The following is a 21,787-nucleotide window of genomic DNA, read 5'->3' as shown; positions in this document are numbered from 1 at the left end:
GTAGACTTTAAGAACAACGTCAAAAATCGTGAGAGTTGGCAATACTACCATTGGATGGATTAGCGAGGGCCATGTGGCCTGGGCAGCTCCAAGCCATGCGTGTTGCCCAACGCCCGGCACTCAATGCACATGGAACAGAAACAAGCAGGCTGGGATTATTTCTCAGCAAGGGCCCCAAGCTCAAGTAGGGAAGCCATACAGACAGGGCACATAGGAAACATTTCCCCCCATACCTATGTGAGTATAATTCGGTCCACAGGGCAGCAGGGGGGTGAACTGGCTTTCTGAGCAATCCATTACAAAATAAATCACTTCTGTTTGCAGTCACATAAACATGAGAATACACTTTAAATAGCTAGCTGTAGGACTGGAATGTGTTTTCAGCACATAGAAGCAATGATACGATGTTCCTGAACTAAAGAAACTCAGGTAGGAAAAGAAAGAGATTATTAAAAACCCACTGATCCCCATTTTATTTTACTTTTATTAATGCATTAATGTCAATGATGTACTTCAAGTTTATTGAGCAAGAACAAAATGGTAGGATTAAAGCTTCCCTTTCAGCTGAAGATATACTGTTAACTGCAGTTCCCCAAATGCACTAAAAAAATACATCTTCGAAGTTGCTAGCCTACAATGCACCTTCAAAAACAGGTCAAGAATAAATGCTGACGTTAAGATGAATGAGTGCAGCAAAAGTAAAGTGTGTAGGTACATACTTTTACTGGGACTCAAACTAGTTTGTGTAATTAGAGTCATTCTGAACGAATCACACTGCTCTTCATTAGACTCAAATATAACCTTACGATACACGTGCTGCTTTAGGCTCTGCCTGCCACGGGCAATTTTTGCAAGCACATGTCTGCTTCCTGAGAGGAGGGATGGTCCAATGGCAAGTACTCTTGAGTGGGGCTCAAGAAAACTGACCTGCTGCAGGGTTCCTGCATGAACAGATGAACACAGGCACATAGACACCTAACATCCATCAGTCAATGCCAATGTAGGAACGGTTGGGCCAGAGAGAGAAAAAACAAGAGGGAAGCCCCGATGAGGAGACCCATTGAGAGGAAGGGAGGGAGGGAGGGAACCTGGCTGTTAGGCTATGCTTCTGGAACTACTTGTTTATTTTTCCACTAGAAAGTAATTGGCTAAAGTATATAAACCGTGTTGGGATCAGGAACCCAAACCCTTAATTCCCTCCCTCCTAGAGAAGTGTCATCATCACCAGGCTACAAAGTCAGCCTCCTTTCTGCTTGCTGCCCCTCTGGCTTCATGCGTCTTGCATTCCCTTCTTCACAGTGGCACAAGTTCAAGTGGTGGAGTGTGTCCCATCCCAGCCTTGACTCTACAGCCTGTCCCGGGAGGTAAGGGATGTGTGTTGAACCCAAGTCTGCTATTCCCTCAGTTGGTACTCTTACTAATAAGCTATTATGCAAAAGGGGACCACTGCCACCTTTGCTTCATTTACCCTTCACTTAATGTGGAATAGAGCAGCCACGCATATGAGTTATCTTGGATTAACTGGTGCATAGCAAGTCATCTCCCCTCTCCGCTTGGTGCCCTTGCTGAGAAATTACCCCAGCCTGCTTGTTTCTGCTCCATATGCATCAAGTGCTAGCCGTTAGGCAGAACATATGGCTTGGATCTGCCCAGACCACATGGCCCTCAGTAATCTGGGTCACACACTTGGGCACTGGGAAATCTTCCTTTTTAATCTTGGCTTTGCAGTGTGTGGCTTTGGGCAAGTCGCATAGGGCCTGACTTTGAGCAGCAATGAGCACCTTTGACTCTAGCTAAGTCATAAGAAGTGACAGGTTCTTAGCACCTCTGAAAAATCAGACTTTTCACACCTCTCTTAACTGAGTCCTTCTATAATGGTACCTTTTCAAGCCTACCCCTGAGTCTGTTTTTGTTTCAACATCTGTTAAATGCTGCTTGCTCCCATCCCTCCCACACTGGCACTGCGAATACAGGCTTGCTACCGGTTGTGAAGTGTTAGTGCATTAAACTCCAGTGTCCTCGTGTGTCGCTTTCTCCCATTTTGGGGCCACAAATTGAGGTCATTTATTGATTGTCCTCCATCATTCCACTAACATCTGATGGAAATTCCTGCAGATAGAGACAGGTCTGTACGAACCCTGTTAGGAATCTGTATAAGCAATATAAGGAAAGAAATATCTAGTTTCGAGCGGAGAACAATAACTCTGTCTCAGAGGATTTAGAGATCCTGAAATATTGTTTCATTTCAAATCATAACCAAAAATTTCAAAATTCTCTGCAAGACAAAACTCCTCTTCTCTGCCCAGTATTGCTGAGAGAGCTAACTTAATAGTTGCGAATCAGACAGGCTGCCTCAGAGCCAGGGAATATGAAGCACTGGAGACTAGATGCCAGGGCAGTCTGCCAGATAACAACTGGCCTCTTCCCCAAGCTCCCCCTCCATCCAAGAAAAGAAAGTAATTTTTCATTGTTGGTGTCATTTATACTTTGCATTCAATGTAGCACTGCACCAGAAGACTGCAAGGTCTTGTACAGCTAGGGAAACCCAGGCAAGAGATTATACTTGCACTGCAGTCTCCCTCGGGCAGAGACCCATCTATTTGTACTGTATTTGTAGTGACTAGCAAAATAATGTCCTCGTCCATGGTTCATCCAACAGGATAGTGCTAAAACCACTTCCCTCCAGTATTCGACATGGCATATGTGCAAGGAGTTTGTTCAGTCAATTCCTGTAGCATCTGCCCGCACCTATGCTGCTGCTTGTGTATTATTGGCATCTAACATCAAGCAGGTGGACAAGAAGAGGTTAAAGCATTCAAAGTAGAGCCAGTCTAAGACTATCCTGGCAGTCCAGGAGCAGCGATGAACTATTATTAGATTGCCTAAGAATATTGCAAGGCACCACCCATGGAATCCATGAGCAATTCTTTATTAAACCGACAGCCTTCAAGACTGCCGCTGCCCCATGATGTGAACTAGGCAAGTTTTAAAACATTCCCATAACATTGCTCAGCCAGCCTGAAAATATCTCCGCCACTCCAGGGAGATGAGTGATCCCCTTTGGAAACCGCTTTTTGAACAGTCAACTGATGAGTCACTCGCAGCTTTAAAGTACACACAGTGTCCTGAGCTCCAGCTCCAAAGTAACTGTGTTTACAGAGCTCCAGCAGACGCTTCAAATCAAGGATGAAGCTTGAAAGGGAGAAAAGGAACTTGGAAGCCTCTCGGAGGTTATCTATATACTGTCCTGGTGCCAAGTAATGGCAAATGTAAAAGCCTGACCAGCAATGGTTTCATTTACTGGTGGCATGCAGGCTAGGAACTAAAGGTGAAAGGTAAAGGGAGTGCATGGGAAACTGATAGAGCAAAAGACATGTATAGTCAAAATCTCCTGGTCTGTTGTTTCATGTACTCCCAACCCTGAGTACTAAGCCCAAATGTCCCATCAAAAGAGAGGGAAAACCTGAAATGCCTGGGTGGTAGAGAGAAATAAAAGTAGATTCATTGCCTTTGGTTTAAGATTCTTCAGGAACCTGCTGCAAGCCAGGGAAGTGTGGCATTCAATTACCAAGGGGAAAACATGCATGTCCGACACCAACCTCTGGAATAAGATCCCCAAACGCTGCTAAAGGTCCAGAAGCCCAAGCACCAGGAGTCCCACAATTAGGTGAGAATCTCAGCTTTCATTTAAGTAGAGTTTAGCCCAGCAGTTGCAGAAAATGGCTTGGAAAATGTAGCCTCTAGAGCTTTGGTAAAACAAAAGAGCAAATTAAAAAGGGCTTTGCCTTTTTAAATAAAACATCCTTGGGATTTTTAAACCTTTCTTAGGGTGCCGGGGCAGGGCTGACTCAGGGTTTTGAATGCCTGAGGTTAGCAATTCCAAGGCCCATTTCTGAGGAGTCTAAATGCTGAACAGGAGGATTCGTTTCCTCCAGCCATCTGCCCAAACTGTTGTACGCTCAGGGTATGAGGGGTGAGGAAGTAAAAAGACACACTGCCCTTACTTAACCAAATTGCTTTAGCTTCATTATTGCAGAAATGCATTCAACCAGAGAGGCAGAGAGGAAGCAGCTGGCACCAGCACGGGGGAAAGTGGGCTTCTCTTCCTCTGCACCAATCTTGAATAGTTTAGCACATGGGGAGCACAGAAAGCAAACCAAGAAAGAGCTAAAACGATTCCATAACACCGTTTCAGGTCCGAAAAGAAAGAAAAAAAACACTCAGAGGGAGTAGCTGTGATTCTAGCACCTGAATTAGATAAACAGCTGTGGAAGTGCTGGGCAGCAGCCACGTTGTCTCTCCAGCTGCGGCTCAGCCCCTTGTACAGGAATGGCTTGCTCACTCTTTCAGGGAAAAGAGGATCCACCCTGCATAGGGCTTGCCAAACCCCACACTCCCTGGCTTGGCACAAGATGCAGCTTGCAGCACGGGATGTACTGGGCAGACATCTTCTGTTTTCCAAGCGCCCAGAACAAGAAAGTGCTCAGAAACTGATGCCAGGGTGGACTCTTGTTCCAGTTACACCACGTGCTAGACTGACACCCCTACCAACCCAAACTCTTTTATGTCCATAGAACAGTTATAATAGGCAATACCCTGGCTATATTACTGCTCCCATTATTTTAAAGGCACTGTTGCTCAGTCACATTAGTCTCTCTATGTAGTTTCAGCTTCCCCATAGAAGCAAGACCCTGGCCTCTGTATTCTCACTGCTTAGTCAGGGTGTCAGATATGGTGGTGATTTTATTTAAATTGTGAATGGCTATCCATAAACTAACTTGCAAAGTTAGACCCCCATTTCCTTCTACACAAGCACACCCGTCAGCTTCTCAAGACTCATGGACACTGCTGACCTGACTGATTTCCAAGCAGTCATCTGGAGAAGGCAAACTAAAGCAAATGAACTTCTCCCCAACTCTTTGGCTTACTGGGTATTATATATGCAACAGGTATCAGGCACAAATCTAATTGTTCTAGCCTGCATGACAACATCCAGTGTAATGCAGTGGTGTTTGGGCTCAGAGTCTCATTATTCCCCAAAGCCCCTTTGTCATCCAGTCTCCCAAGAGAGATTTGAAGGACGGCAGTAAACCCATCTGCATAACAGACTGCAAAGATCAGTGTAACTAAACAATTTTTCAATTTTTTCTTAGCAATATTAGAAAAGGTCAAACACATTTGAACTCTGCTGTGTTCTTTCTCCTTTATTAGCACTTAAACTCTAGCACTGCCAGATGCTAGATGAATCATGAGTCACAAGTAAATACTGCAGAAGCTCAGGATCAAATGCAGATTAATAGTTTATAAGTTGCATGCCTTTGTAATACATATTTTTTAATATAGACCAACTCTGGACTCAACTAATAGCCTTGAAGACAGGCATTCACCGCTCACCGCTTGACAGAACCACATCATTTTTTCCTCTAGGAGATAGCAGAAAGGGAATGGTTAACGAAGCAATGCAAACTAATTCTCTATTCCCCGTCTGCTGAGCCTAGGACTATCACTGCGGGTAAGTACAGAAGTCAAAAAGCCCAAGGCCGATTCATTTCTATCTTCACAGGTTAGTCTAAGCTGCATAGATTGAGCCAATAAGCAAGTGAACAGACATTCACTTCGGATTCCAGAAATGCAACCACAGGCCTGCAGTGGCCCAGGCCAGAAGCCATGGGGTGCTAAAGCATGCCTCCCTGCTTGGCTGGAGCAGACAGCTTTGGCCAAGGCTAGCCCACCCACCTGGTGTGTGGAAGGGGTTATGGGGAAGTTGCAAAGCCTCTTGGGATGCTGGAGGACTGTGAGTTAACTTGAATCTGGAGGGGATCTGGTTCCAATGTTCACTGTTGGATCAGAAGGGTGCTTTGGAGCTAATTGGGGCAGAGGGGCTGCATGTCTGCAGTGTCTGTCCCCTAGCCCTGCTAGAGTTGGGGAGGAAATGTGGATTGGAGGCCCTCCACCTCAGGAGGGCCTCCAAATACCCTCCAGCCCCGCTTCTGGCTGCACTGACAGATGTTAATGAAGGCACTCCGCATTGTAGCATCTTCATCTGAACCCTCATGCGACAAGGGTTCAGCTTGTCACGTGATCAAGCATTTTTAAAGCATTCTGCAGCCAAGCACTTCTGTCAGCATACACGTGTAGGGCGCTTTCAGTGGCCAATCACGTGACAAACCATCACGCTGGTCAGCGCCCTTAGTTAATTCATTCTTAGCCCATTTACTAACCAGGGGCTCTGGCTCCTTTCTTCACATACTGCTTCCATAAAACCACGATGAAAATGCCCTTTCTTCCTAGCTTTCTCTTGTCCTCCACCAGGATTATGTCCACTTCCCCATTAAGGTGGTAGGTGGTTAAGGACCCAGCTTTCCCTAGTCCAAAGGCCTCCATCAGAACTGGAAGGTGGACAGACAGATGCTAATGAACTATGAGTCACTATCCTTCACTAAAGGCCAAATCAGCTTCATACCAACCCCTCACGGGTCCCTCTCACACCTGGCCTAATAACTGGAGAAGACAAAGGCCATCACTAAAAATCTGACCGTTTCCTCTGCATTCCCAAGACATTGCTGGGATGGGATTAATGCCCATGCACACAAAGGTTTCAAAGCATCAGGCAGAGATCAATATTGGCCATTCATCCTTATAGCAAATGATAATGAAAAAAAAACCTACCAAAACATGAAACATAGAAGGGAATAAAAGTATATTCTGTGTCTGGGCATATAATGAATGCCTGGAGCTAGGGAAGAGATAGATAGTTTGTAACGGATAAAATTTCCTGCCTCCGTCACGCTCCAGTGCACTGATACACACGTGTATATAAATTACCGGGGCAGTGTCCTGCTTTTCCTTCTTACCGGCACAAGTTCCTATCTGAATACAATCACAGCACAAGTGAAGCGAATTTGTTAGTCTAAACACATAGCTAATTTCCCTTCTGATTTCACTGAGGTTTGCATGTGTTCATTCACTTGCATCAGGATCAGACTATGCCCTTTACTCCCATCTCAGCATACACCAATTAGCTCCAGCAGGGATGCAAAAGGCTATTTCCCACCTCCTAACAGCTGCACAAAAATTACAGTGTACTGAATTCCATTTAGTTTTCTCTTTTTCTTCAGTTTGTTTTTCCCCTTCTGGGTTGGTGTATTAGAGTTTGATCTTCTCACTTCTATTCCTGTGCTGGCATAAGGAAGGGATAGTAAATTCAGCAGCTAAGTCAGCAAGAAGATTATTACTAACTCACTATATTGAGCTTCTCAAAAGTTGAGAGAGTACCAACAACTTTCAAGTGTTTAATGGGGTTAGTTAGGAAACCTAATTTGCTTCCTAACTCTACTGTACTGTAGGTGCGACCAAAATAATGGACTGGCTTAGAAGGAAAAAAAACTGCCCAAGATCGAGGCACAAGTTTCAGGTCCGAACTTTCCAGTGCTCTTGGTATTTCTGGTTTCGGAGTTTTGGAGGACCACCTTTAATATCTGCACTTCTTAGAAAATGCACATAAACACTCTTCAAAACCGCTCTTTATTTCTTCCTTGCAAAGCTCTTGGTGTTCATGGTAACAGTAAAAAAAAAATCTTCAATTAGTAGTTGTAAATAGCATTTTTATTACAGCTAAAATGGAGACTCTGAGATTAGGTCAGAAATACAAATTACAGCAATGCAAAGCTCATATTTGCCTGTCACTTTAACAAAATATTACCATTTAATGCTGGATGAATTCTAGAAAATCTGCAGGTTAGATAGCAAAAAGAATACCTCTGCAAGGTACTACAGGAATCTACTTTTATACTTAAAAGTATTTAAGGAACCTTTTTTTTTTAACTAAGAAAATCACCTCATCATGTCATCTGACTAAAACAGGGAGCTGATCTGGAAACTGTGGAAGTGAGTTAATAGATTGATGTTAGGGGCTGGAAGGGACCTTACAAGATCATTCAGCTTGTTGGTCTCAGTGGACTTTGGTCAAAGCCATTCTCATAGGAGACATACAGAGGATGAGATATGACAGATAAGCACATTTTTCTATCCTTATAAGAAAGGGAGAAAAGGGTTTGTAGGCTTGTTCAGTAAGCACACTAAAGACCAAACACTTCTCAGGATTATCAGAGACCTCTGGGACATTCAAAATGGGACAGGAAAAATATTTCATTTGAGCAGGATTCCTTACGTGAGACCTGATGATTCTGACTTCCAGTCAGACCAAAAGCCAGTAAGAGAAGTGATCTCCCATCTATTTCTTCCAGATCCTGGCTGGGATCAAAGCCCAACACATAGAGGAACAAGTTGGAAGAATGCCTTGGTTTGGGGTCAAATTACGTTTAGGGCAAAGGATTTTATTAGTTTCTACTTTATCTAAACCAATTCAGCCATCCATAATCAATGCATTCATTAAGGTCCCAGCAACAGTAATTAAGAAACAGGTTCTACACTTGTATGTATTTGATTCATGGAGGGAAGAGAAAGACAGAAAGTAGAACTCTTGAGAGTCAAGTTCAGGAAATTGAATCCACGTCTGAAAAAGATGTCAAGATGAGGAAGAGGCAGACTTTCCACTAAAATCTCTAAAATCGTTAGCTCTGAATACTGTACGTAGGTCCATAGACCATGTCTCTTTGCGTAGTTAAGTGTCCCCAATTTAGCATGCCAATCCTAGCGTTAGCTGACTTCCCCAAGCAACTCACTTAACTTCAATGATATCTGAATGTCGTGCGTTTCCTTTATACAGGGAATGGCCAATCAGAAATGATTATACAGTATAACCTCATAAATCCGGATCTCAAAAATCCAGAATTCTTGAAAATTCGGCACTTTTTAAAATGCCCCTCCTGCCCACCTCCCCTCCCCCCACCCGGATGCAGAGAGGGAAGCTTGCCCACGGTGGCTGCCGCCGCCATCCATCACCCTGCGCCGCCGCTGCACATGCGGCCTCTGCTCCGGGACCAGCTGCTGCTACCTGCACCCTCCCTCCCCACTCCGCGACCAGCCGCCACTCTGGTTTCAAAAATCCCAACTTTTCAAATTTCTGGTAGATGCTTGGTCCCAAGCATGCCAGATTTATGAGGTTATGTATTCCTAAATGTATAGCAGTCTTTAACAAAAACAATACAATTACTAGTTTGATTGGCCTGGAAAATTAATTTATTCTGGGATCCAGCCAATTAGTATTAGTCTTTGGACAGTACAGTGAGCTGTCACTGCTTCATCAATAATCGGCAGCAAAAGTGATGGCGGCGTACATCTTTACTCAACTAACATAACAGAACAGAAGTCATTGGAACAGAGGCAGATGGTGGAGGCTGTCTCCCACTTTAAAATAATGTCCCTATCATCCCTCAACATTTACTGGAGGGAAGCAAAGATAATTTCATTGTTTGCAAGCTACTCAGCTATTGTGAGACCCATATAAATATCCCAATACATACAAAGCAGAAATATATAACATCAATACTGAATATCCCTCACCCTGCTAAATATGCAGGTCACCAGATTCTCAGCTGCCATCTCTCCACTGATTGCGGTGAAGTCAACAATAATGCCTGCCAACATAGCCAAAAAGCCTGCCTGAGTGCCATTATCAGAAAGTCTTCATTAAGTCGGAGAGCAATGCAACACAGGAAGCTACAAAGTAACAGCCTCACTGTTACACCAGAGCTACCTGTCTCCACGTTGTTTCAGGTAATAGGAGCAACTAGAAGTAACCCCTAAAATGCTGCCTTTCCAACACACTGCATGATCAATATTCCCCCTGCACCGAGCTTTACAATTTCTGTGTTGCTAGTGGGCTGCACAGATCCAACAAAGTAGAGTCAGCAACTACAGATGTTGACTTCAATAACTGTTCTGCTTTATGACTTTCTTTTTAAAATAACCTTCAAACCTCAAAATTATGAAAGCAAAACCAGAATTCTTCAGAGGAAGGGAAAAGTACATCAGACCACTTTCCATCTCACACACACTTCCCATCATTTGCAGACGTTTAATAGTCATTTTTAAGCTCCTGGCCCACTTAGTAATAATTTACTGCCTAGGTACCAATGAACATGAGTAAAGGGCAGTAAAATCTTATCCAAGCTATCTGAGCCCATCAGAGCTGTACATCGGTAGATTAATAAGGCTGTTGGTATTCACAACACAAAGCATATAGAGTTCAGAACATCAGTTACTTCAATCAGTCCATCTATTATGAGAATACAAGACATTTTGGGAACAAAATACTTGTTCCTGAGCCTTACACAGTAACTCAACATGGTACCTAAGTGCTGCATAAATTAGAAACAGATAGATGTCTTTTAAGATGTATTATCTCATTCTCATTTGTCTTTAACCACACCCTTTTCCTTTTACCCATTTACATCTAAATTTCAAGAGAACCAGCGTTAATAGAAACCACTCGTGGCTTTCTGGGACTTGCAAGGCCAAGGATCCTGCGTTGCCAAAAAGCCAAACTTTATGGTTTCATTTGGCCAGAAGCCACCAAACTCTAACTAAACCCCAAATGTTGAAAGATCAACCCCACTATTGGGAAGAGTCAAAATGCTCCCTCCTTCCCATGCTACAGTTCACCTAAATGTCCAAACTCTTTGCTCTGCACATCTCTAGCCATGGAAATTCCCATCAGCTCCTAATGGCCAATTCCAGCCCATCCTACTTAGACACCAAAGTAGCAGATGCTTGGATTTCCTGCTTTGTCAACTATATAACAGCGATATGTTCAGCCTTCATAGGTTTTATCATTTAACAGAATCTGGTCCCTAGAGCAAAGCATAGGGCTGGCTGCTAGTACACATGCCTTCGGAGGCAGTATAGGAAGCATTCAAAGTCTGGAAGCCTGCCTCCGAAGGGCCTGATTCTTCATTTCTTTGCCTAGAGAAGTATCATTAAAGTTATGGGAATAAGTATAGGAAAGATTTCTCTCTTACCCTGAGAGAGAAAGTCATCAGTCCTACAAGGGAATAGAGCTTGAACAAAAAGCAAGCATTAGGCTCTACAGTTTTAACTACCCATTCCTATTTATGTACAATGGGCAACATTCACAACTGATGCGAGTTGGCATAGCTGCCCGATGGATTTACATCAATTTAAGCCAGCCGAGAATCTTGGTCTCATGCACATGAACTGTGGTTTTCACTGTACTGCAGGCTATAGGTACCATTAGATTACAGCATCGTGTTTTCATCAACTCGTGCCATTTTGAAAATTCTTCCTTGGGCTCAAATTTCCATGCCTCTGACTCAGCTCAAAGAGGATTTTTTTCCTGTTTGTTTTAAATGTGATGAAGATCCTGCCTGACATCCTGAAGTTACGCAAACTTGATATCAAGTAATTGGTTAATTCAGTATGAATTAACCAGCCCAAGCATCAGCATTTTAAATACATTTTAAGACACTTGTTTGCTCATGCACAATACAAACAGCTGAACTGAATTTAAGCCCCCAATACTTCAAGTTATTCCATATCCTCTATCTTGCACGGGCAGGATTTATCCTAACAGAGCAGCTTGCAGGACTGGGCCTGTGTTTTTCAGCTTTCAGAAACCTATGGTTCCTCTGTGCTCCAGCAAGCCAGCAATCATCTCTCATATAATCTTGCTGCTTGGTTTCCGTGACATACCCGCTTGCAGAGTCCTTGAAACTGAACTAGATATCGGACATTAGGGAATATTTCTGCATTGTAGTCTCACTAAGGGATTGGATGTCGGTCATTTACAGAGAAAGGGAAAAGAACATAGAAGCTTTGCTGAAAGAAAGTCATTACCAGGTTAAAAATAAACCCCACAGGATATCACAGGAATATGCCTGCTGGAACACAGACCATTCAAACAAAGATATCAAGACTTTCAAAGGAGAACAGAGACTTTGGGTGCCTTTCTCTGAGACCTCCTGAAGAGTCTGGGTCTTAAAGGGAAGATGATCAACTTGCCAGCCAAAAAGCTTAATGCAACCACAATTGCTTGTCCTTCTAATTTCTTATCCAGATTTCCTAAGGCCTAGACATATTGGTATAGCTGCAGGCTAAATAGGCATTTATTTTTTTTTTTTAAATGTAAAAGTTTATATTTTCCTTGCCTGATCCCTTTAATAGACCTACGACATGTCTGCGTGGTGAGGTTACCAGGCTCAACATGGCAGCCTGGCTTCTAAACCAGAAGCAATGTAAAATCAAGTTCACATGGGGTTTCAGGAGGGCTAGCTGGTACCATCACTAATTAGCAGGGATCCTGTTTTCATTAAAAAAAAAAAAAAAAAACAACAAATTCTCAGATTGAAAAACCCAAAATCCATGATTAAAAGGAAACATCACTATGTATGCATGTATGTATGTATGTACCAACTGAACACAGTATTTTATTGCTATTTTTACCATTTTAAGTAATTTGGAAGCCTACCAGTGCCTCAATAACTATAATAAAATAAATTCTAAGTATCTATAAATTTTGGTATTTGATTCTGGGTTTTTTATCATGGAAAAATCAGAGCTTTCCCTCCCCCCTTCACTCACCAGGACACAGGTCTAGGCCCCTTAGTACCCACCTACAATCCCGCCACCCTTGCTGATGCCCCTCACTCCCCACCCACAACCCCCCCAGTCCTGATGGGGGGGGGCTCTCAGATGCCAGGGCTACAGGGCCAGGGACCCAGGTCCACAGTCCCTTGCCCACACAGCAGCACCTGAGCCCTGGTTGCTGCCCATGGGAGGAGGCTACTGCAGCGGAGCAGAGCGCAGAGCCCAGCTCCCCTTCCCTCTGCAGCTGGCAGAGCTGGAGTGGAGCTCATGGGGGGAAGGAGAGGGGGCAGGGGTTGGGGCAGACTGCCCTGCCCCAGGACCTCCATGGCGAATGCTGCATGGCAGAACAGATTGAAGAAGTTCGTTGCCGCCACTGCAAGCTTCATGCTGCCCTGGCAAGGTGTCCCCTGCCTGCCCAGCAGCAGCTGGGGTGGTGGCATAAGTTATGCCTCCTGCTGCTGCTGCCAAGTGGGCAGGGGGCATCTCACCAGGGCAGCATGGGACTTGCAACGGCAGCACCGAGCTTCCCCACCCAACCCCACTCTGCTGTGCTGGGTCCCGCCTGCTGGGTCATCCAAGAGCCCAAGCCTGAAGCAGGCAGCCCGCCCCACACACAAATCTGAGGGGGCATGTGCCCCCAGGAGTGCACAGAGCAGTGGGGAGCACCCCCCCCCCAAATGAGCCACCCATGGCCTCATCCCACTCCCTGTTAGGGCCCTGCAGCCACACATCCCAGCCCCAGCCCCCATGCACCACCTGGGCTGGGCAGCACAGTGCCCTCTTCCCACTCTCCTGCAGCCCCTTGCCAGGCTGCAGCTCTGACAGTCTACAGACAGCTCTTTGCAAGAGTGGAAAATTCACATCTCTCTCCCTTAAAATAAAAGAAAAAATCTGAAGTTTTCCATGTTAAAAGGGAAAATCTGCATTTTTTTCCATGGGAAACATAAAACTCAGATCTGGCTAATTAGCCAAACTGGAAACACTCTCTGGGTGCAGATACACAGTCTCCCATTTGAGGAGACACCCTTCTTGGCATGGTTGAGGGGCTGCTATTAGGCATGGTAGCTGCCATTTAGATAAAGCCTAAAAAAAACTTAAGGGAAGGTAATATGTTCTCAGGCTAGCTGTAACCCAGATCATCAAGCCAGATCTTCCAAGTTCCTCCTTTTCTTCACCTACCAAAAGGATAGCACAAAATATAATAGAATGTTTGATATGGTAATGGGAGAAATGAGTTCACTCCGCCAGCAAAGGAATAAAGTTTCTAAGCAACCAGTTTCCTTCCTTTGCTAGATGAGATATAGTTCTCATTAAAAAAAAAAAAAAATCTACACTGTAATATGAACAAATAGTCAGCTAAACTCTGATGACCCTGTCAGTTAATGAAGTGAAAATGGCTCAAAGCTGAATTTGGTCCCTAGCATAGTGTTCTGGTGTTAACCCCCTTCCCCCTATTTGGCATCGAATGACCTAATGTCCTATGCCATGCCACTGTCCTAGTGGCATGAGGAGAGAAGTGATGTAAAAGCAGCCCAGTGGACAGCTGTGTGCTTTAGGACAGATTGTCCTACTTCCACTGGAGAAACTTCAGGTTTAGCGGATGCAGTAATGTAAGTGAAGAGAGCAATGGCCACAAGCATTTCCCACAGTGAAGTGGGCACGGAGCAAGCAACTCAAAAGGAAAGCAGTTGCCCTTGCATTTCTGCTTCACTTGCTAGCCAAAAGGAGGGCCCTCAAGGAAAACCACATCTGCCTTATTGTGGCCCAATAACAGAGTGCCAAAGCCACAGTTCTGGCAGTCCACGGGAGGACTGCATCTACCTGCCAAGAGTGAAAACATGCACACGTACACGCACGCACAGTCAAGAAAGCACTGAGCCAATGTTACAGCATGATGCTACAGCGCCTTGTATTATTGAAAGTACCAGTTTCTAAATGATGCATAAAAGTAAGGTTCCTGACCACTTACGGTCATTAAGAGATGGCTTGACACAGGTCAACAGGGGGTAGGTATGTTAGCTTCAGATTCACACTAAATGCAAATAATCTTGTACAACTTTTAGCAGAGAAGATCCTTTTAAAAAAAAAAAAAAAAAAGCTTAAAAAAGATACTTGAAAACAGACCATCCAATCGTTATCATATTATAGCATGGAAAAATAAAATACTTTGTAAGTTCTGGGAGAAAATCTGAAACTTCCAGATGCAACACACTGTGTAGGTCTCTGAAATTATAATTACACTAAGTAGTGTCAAAACAGCTGCAATAATGAGATACTATAAGGAAATGATTGACTAGATCTTGAGGAAAATCCTTAAAGGTTTTTTTTCCCCATTCTGTGTGAGAAATAGTCTTCTTTTCCTCTGAAGCAGCTAAACTAGTGCTTTTCAGACAGCATCGACTTTCAAGTTGTGCATGGAGCCCTCTTCTGGAGAAATATGAAAAAATAAGGTAGGTAAAGAAGAATTCTTTCAGCAGTATGGTATACCTATTTGGGGAAAGTGCTCTGCGACTACCTTGATTCATTATATAAAAGCATACGTGAAATCTGTGCTTTCTGCCATGAACGCAAATATACCTAAATAGATTATTTTTCTTCTTTCAGCCTTGACAACATTCCCAAACACTGTTTTCCTTATGTTGTAAGTTTTAGTGTCAGATGTCTATGTATATCTTGTGAACAACCACTTCTGATAGCTAATTTGGACAACAATCCAATGCCACCACTGCCGCACTCTTCTGTGTACTGCACTGAAATACCTAAGTAAGTAAGTAATCCCGATAAAGAACCTTATTCACCTTTAAAACCTTCTGCCTGCAAGTTTTAGAAAACATCAGTTTTCAATAACGCACTTTGATTCAGGATGGAAACTATTTTAAGCAGCCATAGAGATTTTACTATTGAAGTGCACATTGCATTGGATTGCCCAGATGCAAGCTAGCAGTATGCATTCAGTACTTTCACTGGCAACTTCAAACTGAAGAAGTAGGATAGTGTATATGCACTTTCAAAGTCACCGATCACCACCACGCGGAGGGTTTCTAGGAATGCATTATCCTGTAGCCACTTATATTAAGATACTGCCAAACACTTCCTCCCTGCTCTCCACCCCTTCCCCAATCAACATACAGGAAGCACTTCATATTTATTAAATGACAGTACAACCGTGCCATCAAGGAGACCAGGTCTTTGGGGCAATAAAGTTCAGTGCTCCATCTTGTTAATACAAGCTAATCCTTACCAAAGGCCATGAAGTATGCTTGATAAAGTAAACGAGGCATAAAGCTTGGGAAAAGAGTGGTCTCAGCCCACAGTTGAGAACCACTGATTTTTTTTAAGTGAAACCATTGAAGAATAGTTTAAAGCACTGATTTATTATTATTATTATTATTATGACTTTTGAATGGAAAAACTTCAAAACAAGCCTTCATTTCTTGAATAGTCTCATGATCTAATAACGAGCTCTGGAAGGGGAACATATTTCCATGCTCTACACCCCCCAGCTATTGCTGCTTAGAAAACGGCCTCGCACTTTTCCGCCACTTCCACAAAAAACTGTTGCATTAGTGGCTGGCTATTACTGAGAAATCAGTTTATCAAGATTGATTTTTGCCAGTTCCACTCGCACGGTGTTGTGGAAGGTGTTACTGCGGCTGCTGTGAAAAGAAAAATAAATAAATAAATCAATCCGGGGAAAAATGTGTTACAACCACTACCGCTGCCAGATGGCTGCATTTGTTTCATATGTTGTTTCTCACATTCTTCTGTTTACTTTTCCTCTTGCATGCAAGTTGTGCGGGTATGGAGTCGAGGAGAAAATCTGAACAGAATTGTAATAATTCCTCCTTTTCCCTCCCTCCTACCACCGACTGGACGCATCGCTGGCAATTAGCATTTTTCCCTGTCGGTATTCTACAGGCGCCTTCCACAAAACAGTTTTATTTATGTACTTTCCTATTACTGATTTAATTGATTTCCAAATGAATTAACTTTCTGACACGATGCATAAATTAGTTTTTTGGGTTTTTTTTATGTCACCAAGTAAATGCACTGGTAGATGAAGTTTCCAAATGTAATAGAGAAAGTGGATCATAGTATGAAACCCTTTGAAATACTGGACTGAGTAGCTGTGCTAGATTGAATGATGCTGATCTTGGACAACTCAGTAATGCTAGGCCTGGCCGGTACTTGGATGGGAGAATATCTTGGAATACGAGGCACTGTAGATCCAAACCAGTGAGCTGTGATTGAGAGCTTGAAGACCACACAAATTGGGTGAGTAGCTAGACTTGTTCAGTCCCATTGGTGCTGCTCACCCAGTGGATAGAAATAAAGAAAGGGAAGGCTGGACTGTGCAAGGTAGTGTGGACTCAGTCCTGCAATGGGCTCAGCACACTGTCTCCAGCTCAGCAAATCATTTAAGCATGTTCTGAACTTTAAAGGCATGCATTAAAGTTAAGCAGGTGCTTGAGTATTTGGCAGGATCAAGCGCTGTGCGCCTTGCAGGCCCTACTAGTGCTTTGCTCACCCCACAGTTCAAGCTGCTTGCTCAAGGGGCTGTTGGTAGAGTCGCTGAAGGCATGCCCTCCTCCTTCACATAGCTATAGCTTTTCTGATTCTTCAAAAAGAACTGCAACTTGAGCTGAATAATTCTGCTTCTAAGTGGAAGCAACTCCAGTCACAGAGCAAAAAGGCAGGCTGAACTGTAGTCCAGATGGCAGTCCTCGAGTCACTGGGCATGGGGTCAGCTTAGTGCTCCCAACTGGTCACTTATGCAGCAGTGGGTTTCCCCAGGCAGTGCCCTCTCTGGAGAACACCTGTGCCGCCCCAGCTTCCGCCTGCATTGGCAGCTTAGCTTGCCCAGCTGCCTGCCTGCATAGTCCCAGCCGGTCCTTGAATCTCAGCCCAGTCTCTCAACGTTTCCATCCTGATTCCCATCTGGGCACTCCCAGCCATTCCTAGAGGTTCTATTTGAGCAGCTTACCTAACCACCTGCCCATCCGAGCATCTCCCCTTAGAGCAGTCCATGGAGCCTGCCTAGCTTTGCTCATGCAGCATCCCATAGGCACATCCCTGGCATGTGCTTTCCATGCATTTCTAGGGCTCCCATCACCAGGGCATCTAGGCATCATGTATCTGACATAGTGCAGCAGTATGTACTCACAGTCTACCAAGGACAAAACTCTCTGCCATCATTCATTTTCTGTTGCTCCCTTTAGTACTTATGTTCACAATTGAATCCACCCAACTGCCTATGCACTCACTCCCGTGGATTCCCAAACCATCGAGTCCCACCCTGTACCATAGCTTCACCAGCCACCAAGCGTGTCAGGTCGTACGAGAAGCTGAGCACACCAGCTCCTGATCCAAAGCTAACAGCGTGCATATGGTCAGCTCATACAGCTACCTCCTACTCACAGCCCTTTGGCTCGTCTCAGCAGCAAAGCCTTCCCTACAATGGACCCTCACCATTCTCTCTCTCTGCCTGAAAAAGCAACTTAAACCCCTTTTGGGAACAGCAGGAACACAGTGATTCAGTGTCCCAAGCATTAGTTTGGCTAGCACTGAAGGAGACACCAACCTCCTGAGGGTTAAATGCATAGCTTTTCAAGCCCCGAGTCAAAAAGGAATTAACTTTTATCTCCACTCAGGGCACAGGATGCCAATGATACTGTCACTTAACGGGAGTTTATAGAGCGACTAAGACAAAAAGATGTGAGTGCTTCATGCTGGACGACAACAAAGCAACCTCCAACATCACACAGAGCTTTCAAAACTAAACCCCTTGCATTCATATGGGGGAAGAAAGAAGCCAGAAGGGACTGAGAAGTCAGCTAGTTCTCTGCTGTGACTGACAGCAGCAGCAGGGCTTTAGCAGCCCTGTGGCTTTTAAGGGTAGGGGGGGGTTTCTGTTTGCTGGCAGCAGGGATCTATTACATATAATAAGAGGAAAAGCTATAGAGCAAGTCACAAACACAGAGTATTAGACAGCTATCAAAGAAGGTGCGGGGGCACCTTATGCACGGTCTGATTTTTTTTTTTCCTCCACATTTTTTTCTTCCTCCTTTTTAAAAAGCAATAAATAACGTGAGCTGTCTAGCATAGACCCCGTTCCCCGGCACAAGCCACAGAGGAGAGAGAGACAAATCAAAGTTGCAGCATTTGATATGACAGAAAATATTGCTGCTGCAGCTGCTACTGAGACACTTGAAAGATTCCCCCCCCCCCAACCCAACCCCCTCCCCAAACGAAAAAAAAATATTATCTCTCACAGAGCAAATTTGTTGTAATTGTAAATCAGAGAGGTATGAGATTCCACATTCCTAGCAACTGGCTTACAGCAGAGATCTTGCATCTTTCAACAGTAATTCAAGCAATGTCTAATTACTCAGAAATCAGACTTGAATTACAAATACTTCCAAATGCAGAAGAGGGAAGATGAAAGAAAGCCAAAAAAAACCCCACCCACATTTCTTACCTGGGACAGTAGAAAGGACAGAGTAAGTTGAGTTTTGTGCTGCATTTTGCCAGACTAGAAGGTACCGGAGGCTTTTTCATTCATGCACTCGGCTGCACTGAGCATATTTTCACTGTGAAACAGCCTTTGAGAAGAGACTCTGCCTTGAGAGCCAGCCAACTTCCCAAATAGATCAGCAGCATCATCACTAAAGCATTGGATAGAGTCTGATGACCAGAACCAATGGCTTTACAAGGATGATTTCTTCACAAAGCATCCCCATTTTGCATCACACATACTGGGCAAGCACCTCTCACGAACACAGCACCTTTAGGAAGCATTTTGCCTTGGTGTATTTGTGTGTTTAGTTTCAGTCTAACAAATCATGCTTTATGGTTTTCAATAGTATTTTCCTTCCTGGAGAATGGAATTGTACAGGAGAAAATAGCAGCAAGTCAAAGCACCAGTGCAAAGAGCTTCTCTTTATTAAAATGTTAATAAGGTGCACTTTATTTTCAATAAATCAAAAAAAAAATGACCACTACAGCTCTTAGCTGCTTCCAAGCTTTGGAAGAACAAGACACAGAAGTTTTTGATGCACAAGAAATACAGCTTATATTTTGTGTTTTTTCACCCTCAATCTCACAAATCACAATGAAGACGGATCAATTCTATCCCGCAAGGGGGAGAAAAAATCCATCATAGGGCAATAGATTTTATTAACTGTTCAGGTAATGGCTGGACTGGTTTTTGTCTCCGTGCACATCCATCTAGGACAAAGTTTCTAAGGTCCACGCCCTTCCACAATGGGAACTTTTCTTGTTTGGAAGGAGACCGGATATTATAACAATCAGATCCCTGCCGGCTATTATAGCTCGCAACATAATGACGTGTAGGTGGGTGCCACATTAAAAGTCAAATGCCCCTTTTTACAACTTGTTCTCACTTTCAGCCCATCAGTCACATCCCTGACTACTACTATTTTTTTTTTTTTTAATTCAGACCCCAAATTTCCTGATGGTTGTATGTCAACCTCTCCAGATGTGCCCCCCATCAACTATCTTCTCACAGCTGGCCTTTTGACTTGGACCATCCCCCACTGGCCTCATCAGCCTCCTCATTGCCTCTGGTGTCTCTGCCCCTCGCCATCTCCTTACTGATACAGGCAGTCGACAAGGATGCCTGCCACTGCAGTCGAACGGGGCGTGCATCTGACCGGCTGCCATCCCGCATGTGCAAGTCTCCTGCTTGGCTGCTGCCAAAGGAGGGATGGGTGGATAAAGAGTCAAGTCAGGCAGCTAGATGGGAAGGGATGCAGTTTCAAAGAAGCTGTCAACCCCTTTCCATCTTCGCCAGCATTGGCAGGAGCTTCCTGCAGTGAGAAATACAAGTCTGTAGCTTTCTCAGCCCCTCCTAGCTTTCCATTTTTATCTCAGCTGCTCTGGGTGAGCTCACACCCCTTTCTCCCACAGCGCAGTCAAGGAGTGAGGAAGGAGCTTGTCTTCCAACCCTGATTCTTCCCATGTAGAAAGAGCTTGGGGGGTAAACATGCCCCAGGCACTGTTTGGAATGGGTTTATATCTATAACCACATTATTTCATAGACATTAGGGCTGGAAGGGACCTCGTAAGATCATCGGGTCCAGGGGGCACAAAGTCAGCCAGGATCAAAGGATCCCAGCAAGGTAGGCATTTAAATGTGTCTTAAAAGTGTGCAGAGTAGGTGCTTGCACCACTTCTGGCAAGGAGTCACTTCCAGGCCTTGTGGGCTTGGACAGTTAAGAAGTAAAACTTATAAATAGTAAATAGAGTGCAAATAGGAGGCAGCAAACATCAGCACCCTCAGTGCTGGCACTAAGACCTTCAGTGCCTTCAGCAACCTGGGATGGTTTTATCCCTCCCAACATCTTCCCTAATGCCCGCTCTCTGGCTGCACCAGGTACCAGTCCGTTCTCTATTGCTCCCTTCTCTAAGGCAGGAAGCCAGCTTGTCAGGACTGGAGCTATGATGTGACATACAATCCTTGGCCACTTGGCCTTTGACTAGGACCCCTTGCTCCTTTGGCTTTAAGCCATCCTACACCACTTCTGACCATTACCCTCACTGCCTTCCAGGCCCCTCCCGTAGTCCCTGAACTGCACCTTGGAGCATTTTGGTTGTAGGAATAGGTCCAAAGAGCAGTTTTACCCTTAGGACACGGCACCAAAACAGGGGTTTACCCCTGACCGACAAGGGCCATCCAGGACTGAAACACGATCATACGGACCAGCCCAGAGCAGCTACAATTTTGACCAACTGGTCCATTCTGTCCGGGGATGCTCAGTCTCTCACTCCTCTCAGGTACAATAAAAAACTCAAAACTCACCCCAGAGTCCAGAAGCTGCGTGCCCAGCCTCAAACCACTGCCCAGACTGGGGCTGGCTACTCTCTTTCTCAGTTTTTTGCACCCCACAACTATCTCCTCTCCATAGTTTCCCTCAAAACCTTGCTCTGTCTCTCTGCTGTTCCCCCCCCCAGTCTGTTTTTTTTAAGCAGGTGTTTCTAATTAGCAGCTCAGTCACAGCTAGGTGCAGTTGGCTCCTTCATTAACCCATCCTATGCTGCTCTTTTCTGGGTTTTATATACCCCCACTGCCCAGTCACAGGCTTTGTATAGGATGTTGGTAAAATCCTCATTCTCCTGTATTTTATTTTTTATTTGCCATTTGTAATAAAGGGGATGCCACCACACACTCAAGAAAGGTTTCATCCAGCTTTGCTCACTGGCACATCACACGCCTGAAAAGCCTCAGATTCCCGTCACCCACAAGTGCAGCCACAGCCTT

The 21,787-nt window shown here is 44.4% G+C and overlaps 1 protein-coding gene across 2 annotated transcripts in view; it reads right to left on the bottom strand.

Annotated features, from left to right (window-relative positions):
• The window catches only part of CDH13 (cadherin 13), a 788,124-nt gene extending 768,975 nt beyond the window's left edge, over positions 1-19,149 (bottom strand). Inside the window, exon 1 of one of the 2 annotated variants that reach the window (XM_019488228.2) lies at positions 18,986-19,149. In XM_019488228.2, the coding sequence (XP_019343773.1) occupies positions 18,986-19,030 (45 nt within the window). In that variant the 5' untranslated portion in view covers positions 19,031-19,149. The remainder of the gene's footprint in view (positions 1-18,985) is intronic. The other variant, XM_006268561.4, reaches the window with a different exon arrangement.
• Between the last annotated feature and the right edge of the window lie 2,638 nt (positions 19,150-21,787).

This window comes from Alligator mississippiensis, chromosome 10 (genome assembly GCF_030867095.1).
Source record: "Alligator mississippiensis isolate rAllMis1 chromosome 10, rAllMis1, whole genome shotgun sequence".
Classification (NCBI taxonomy): Eukaryota; Metazoa; Chordata; order Crocodylia; family Alligatoridae; genus Alligator; species Alligator mississippiensis.
Note: the sequence above shows the minus strand (reverse complement) of the source record. Positions and strands in the feature narration are given on the sequence as shown.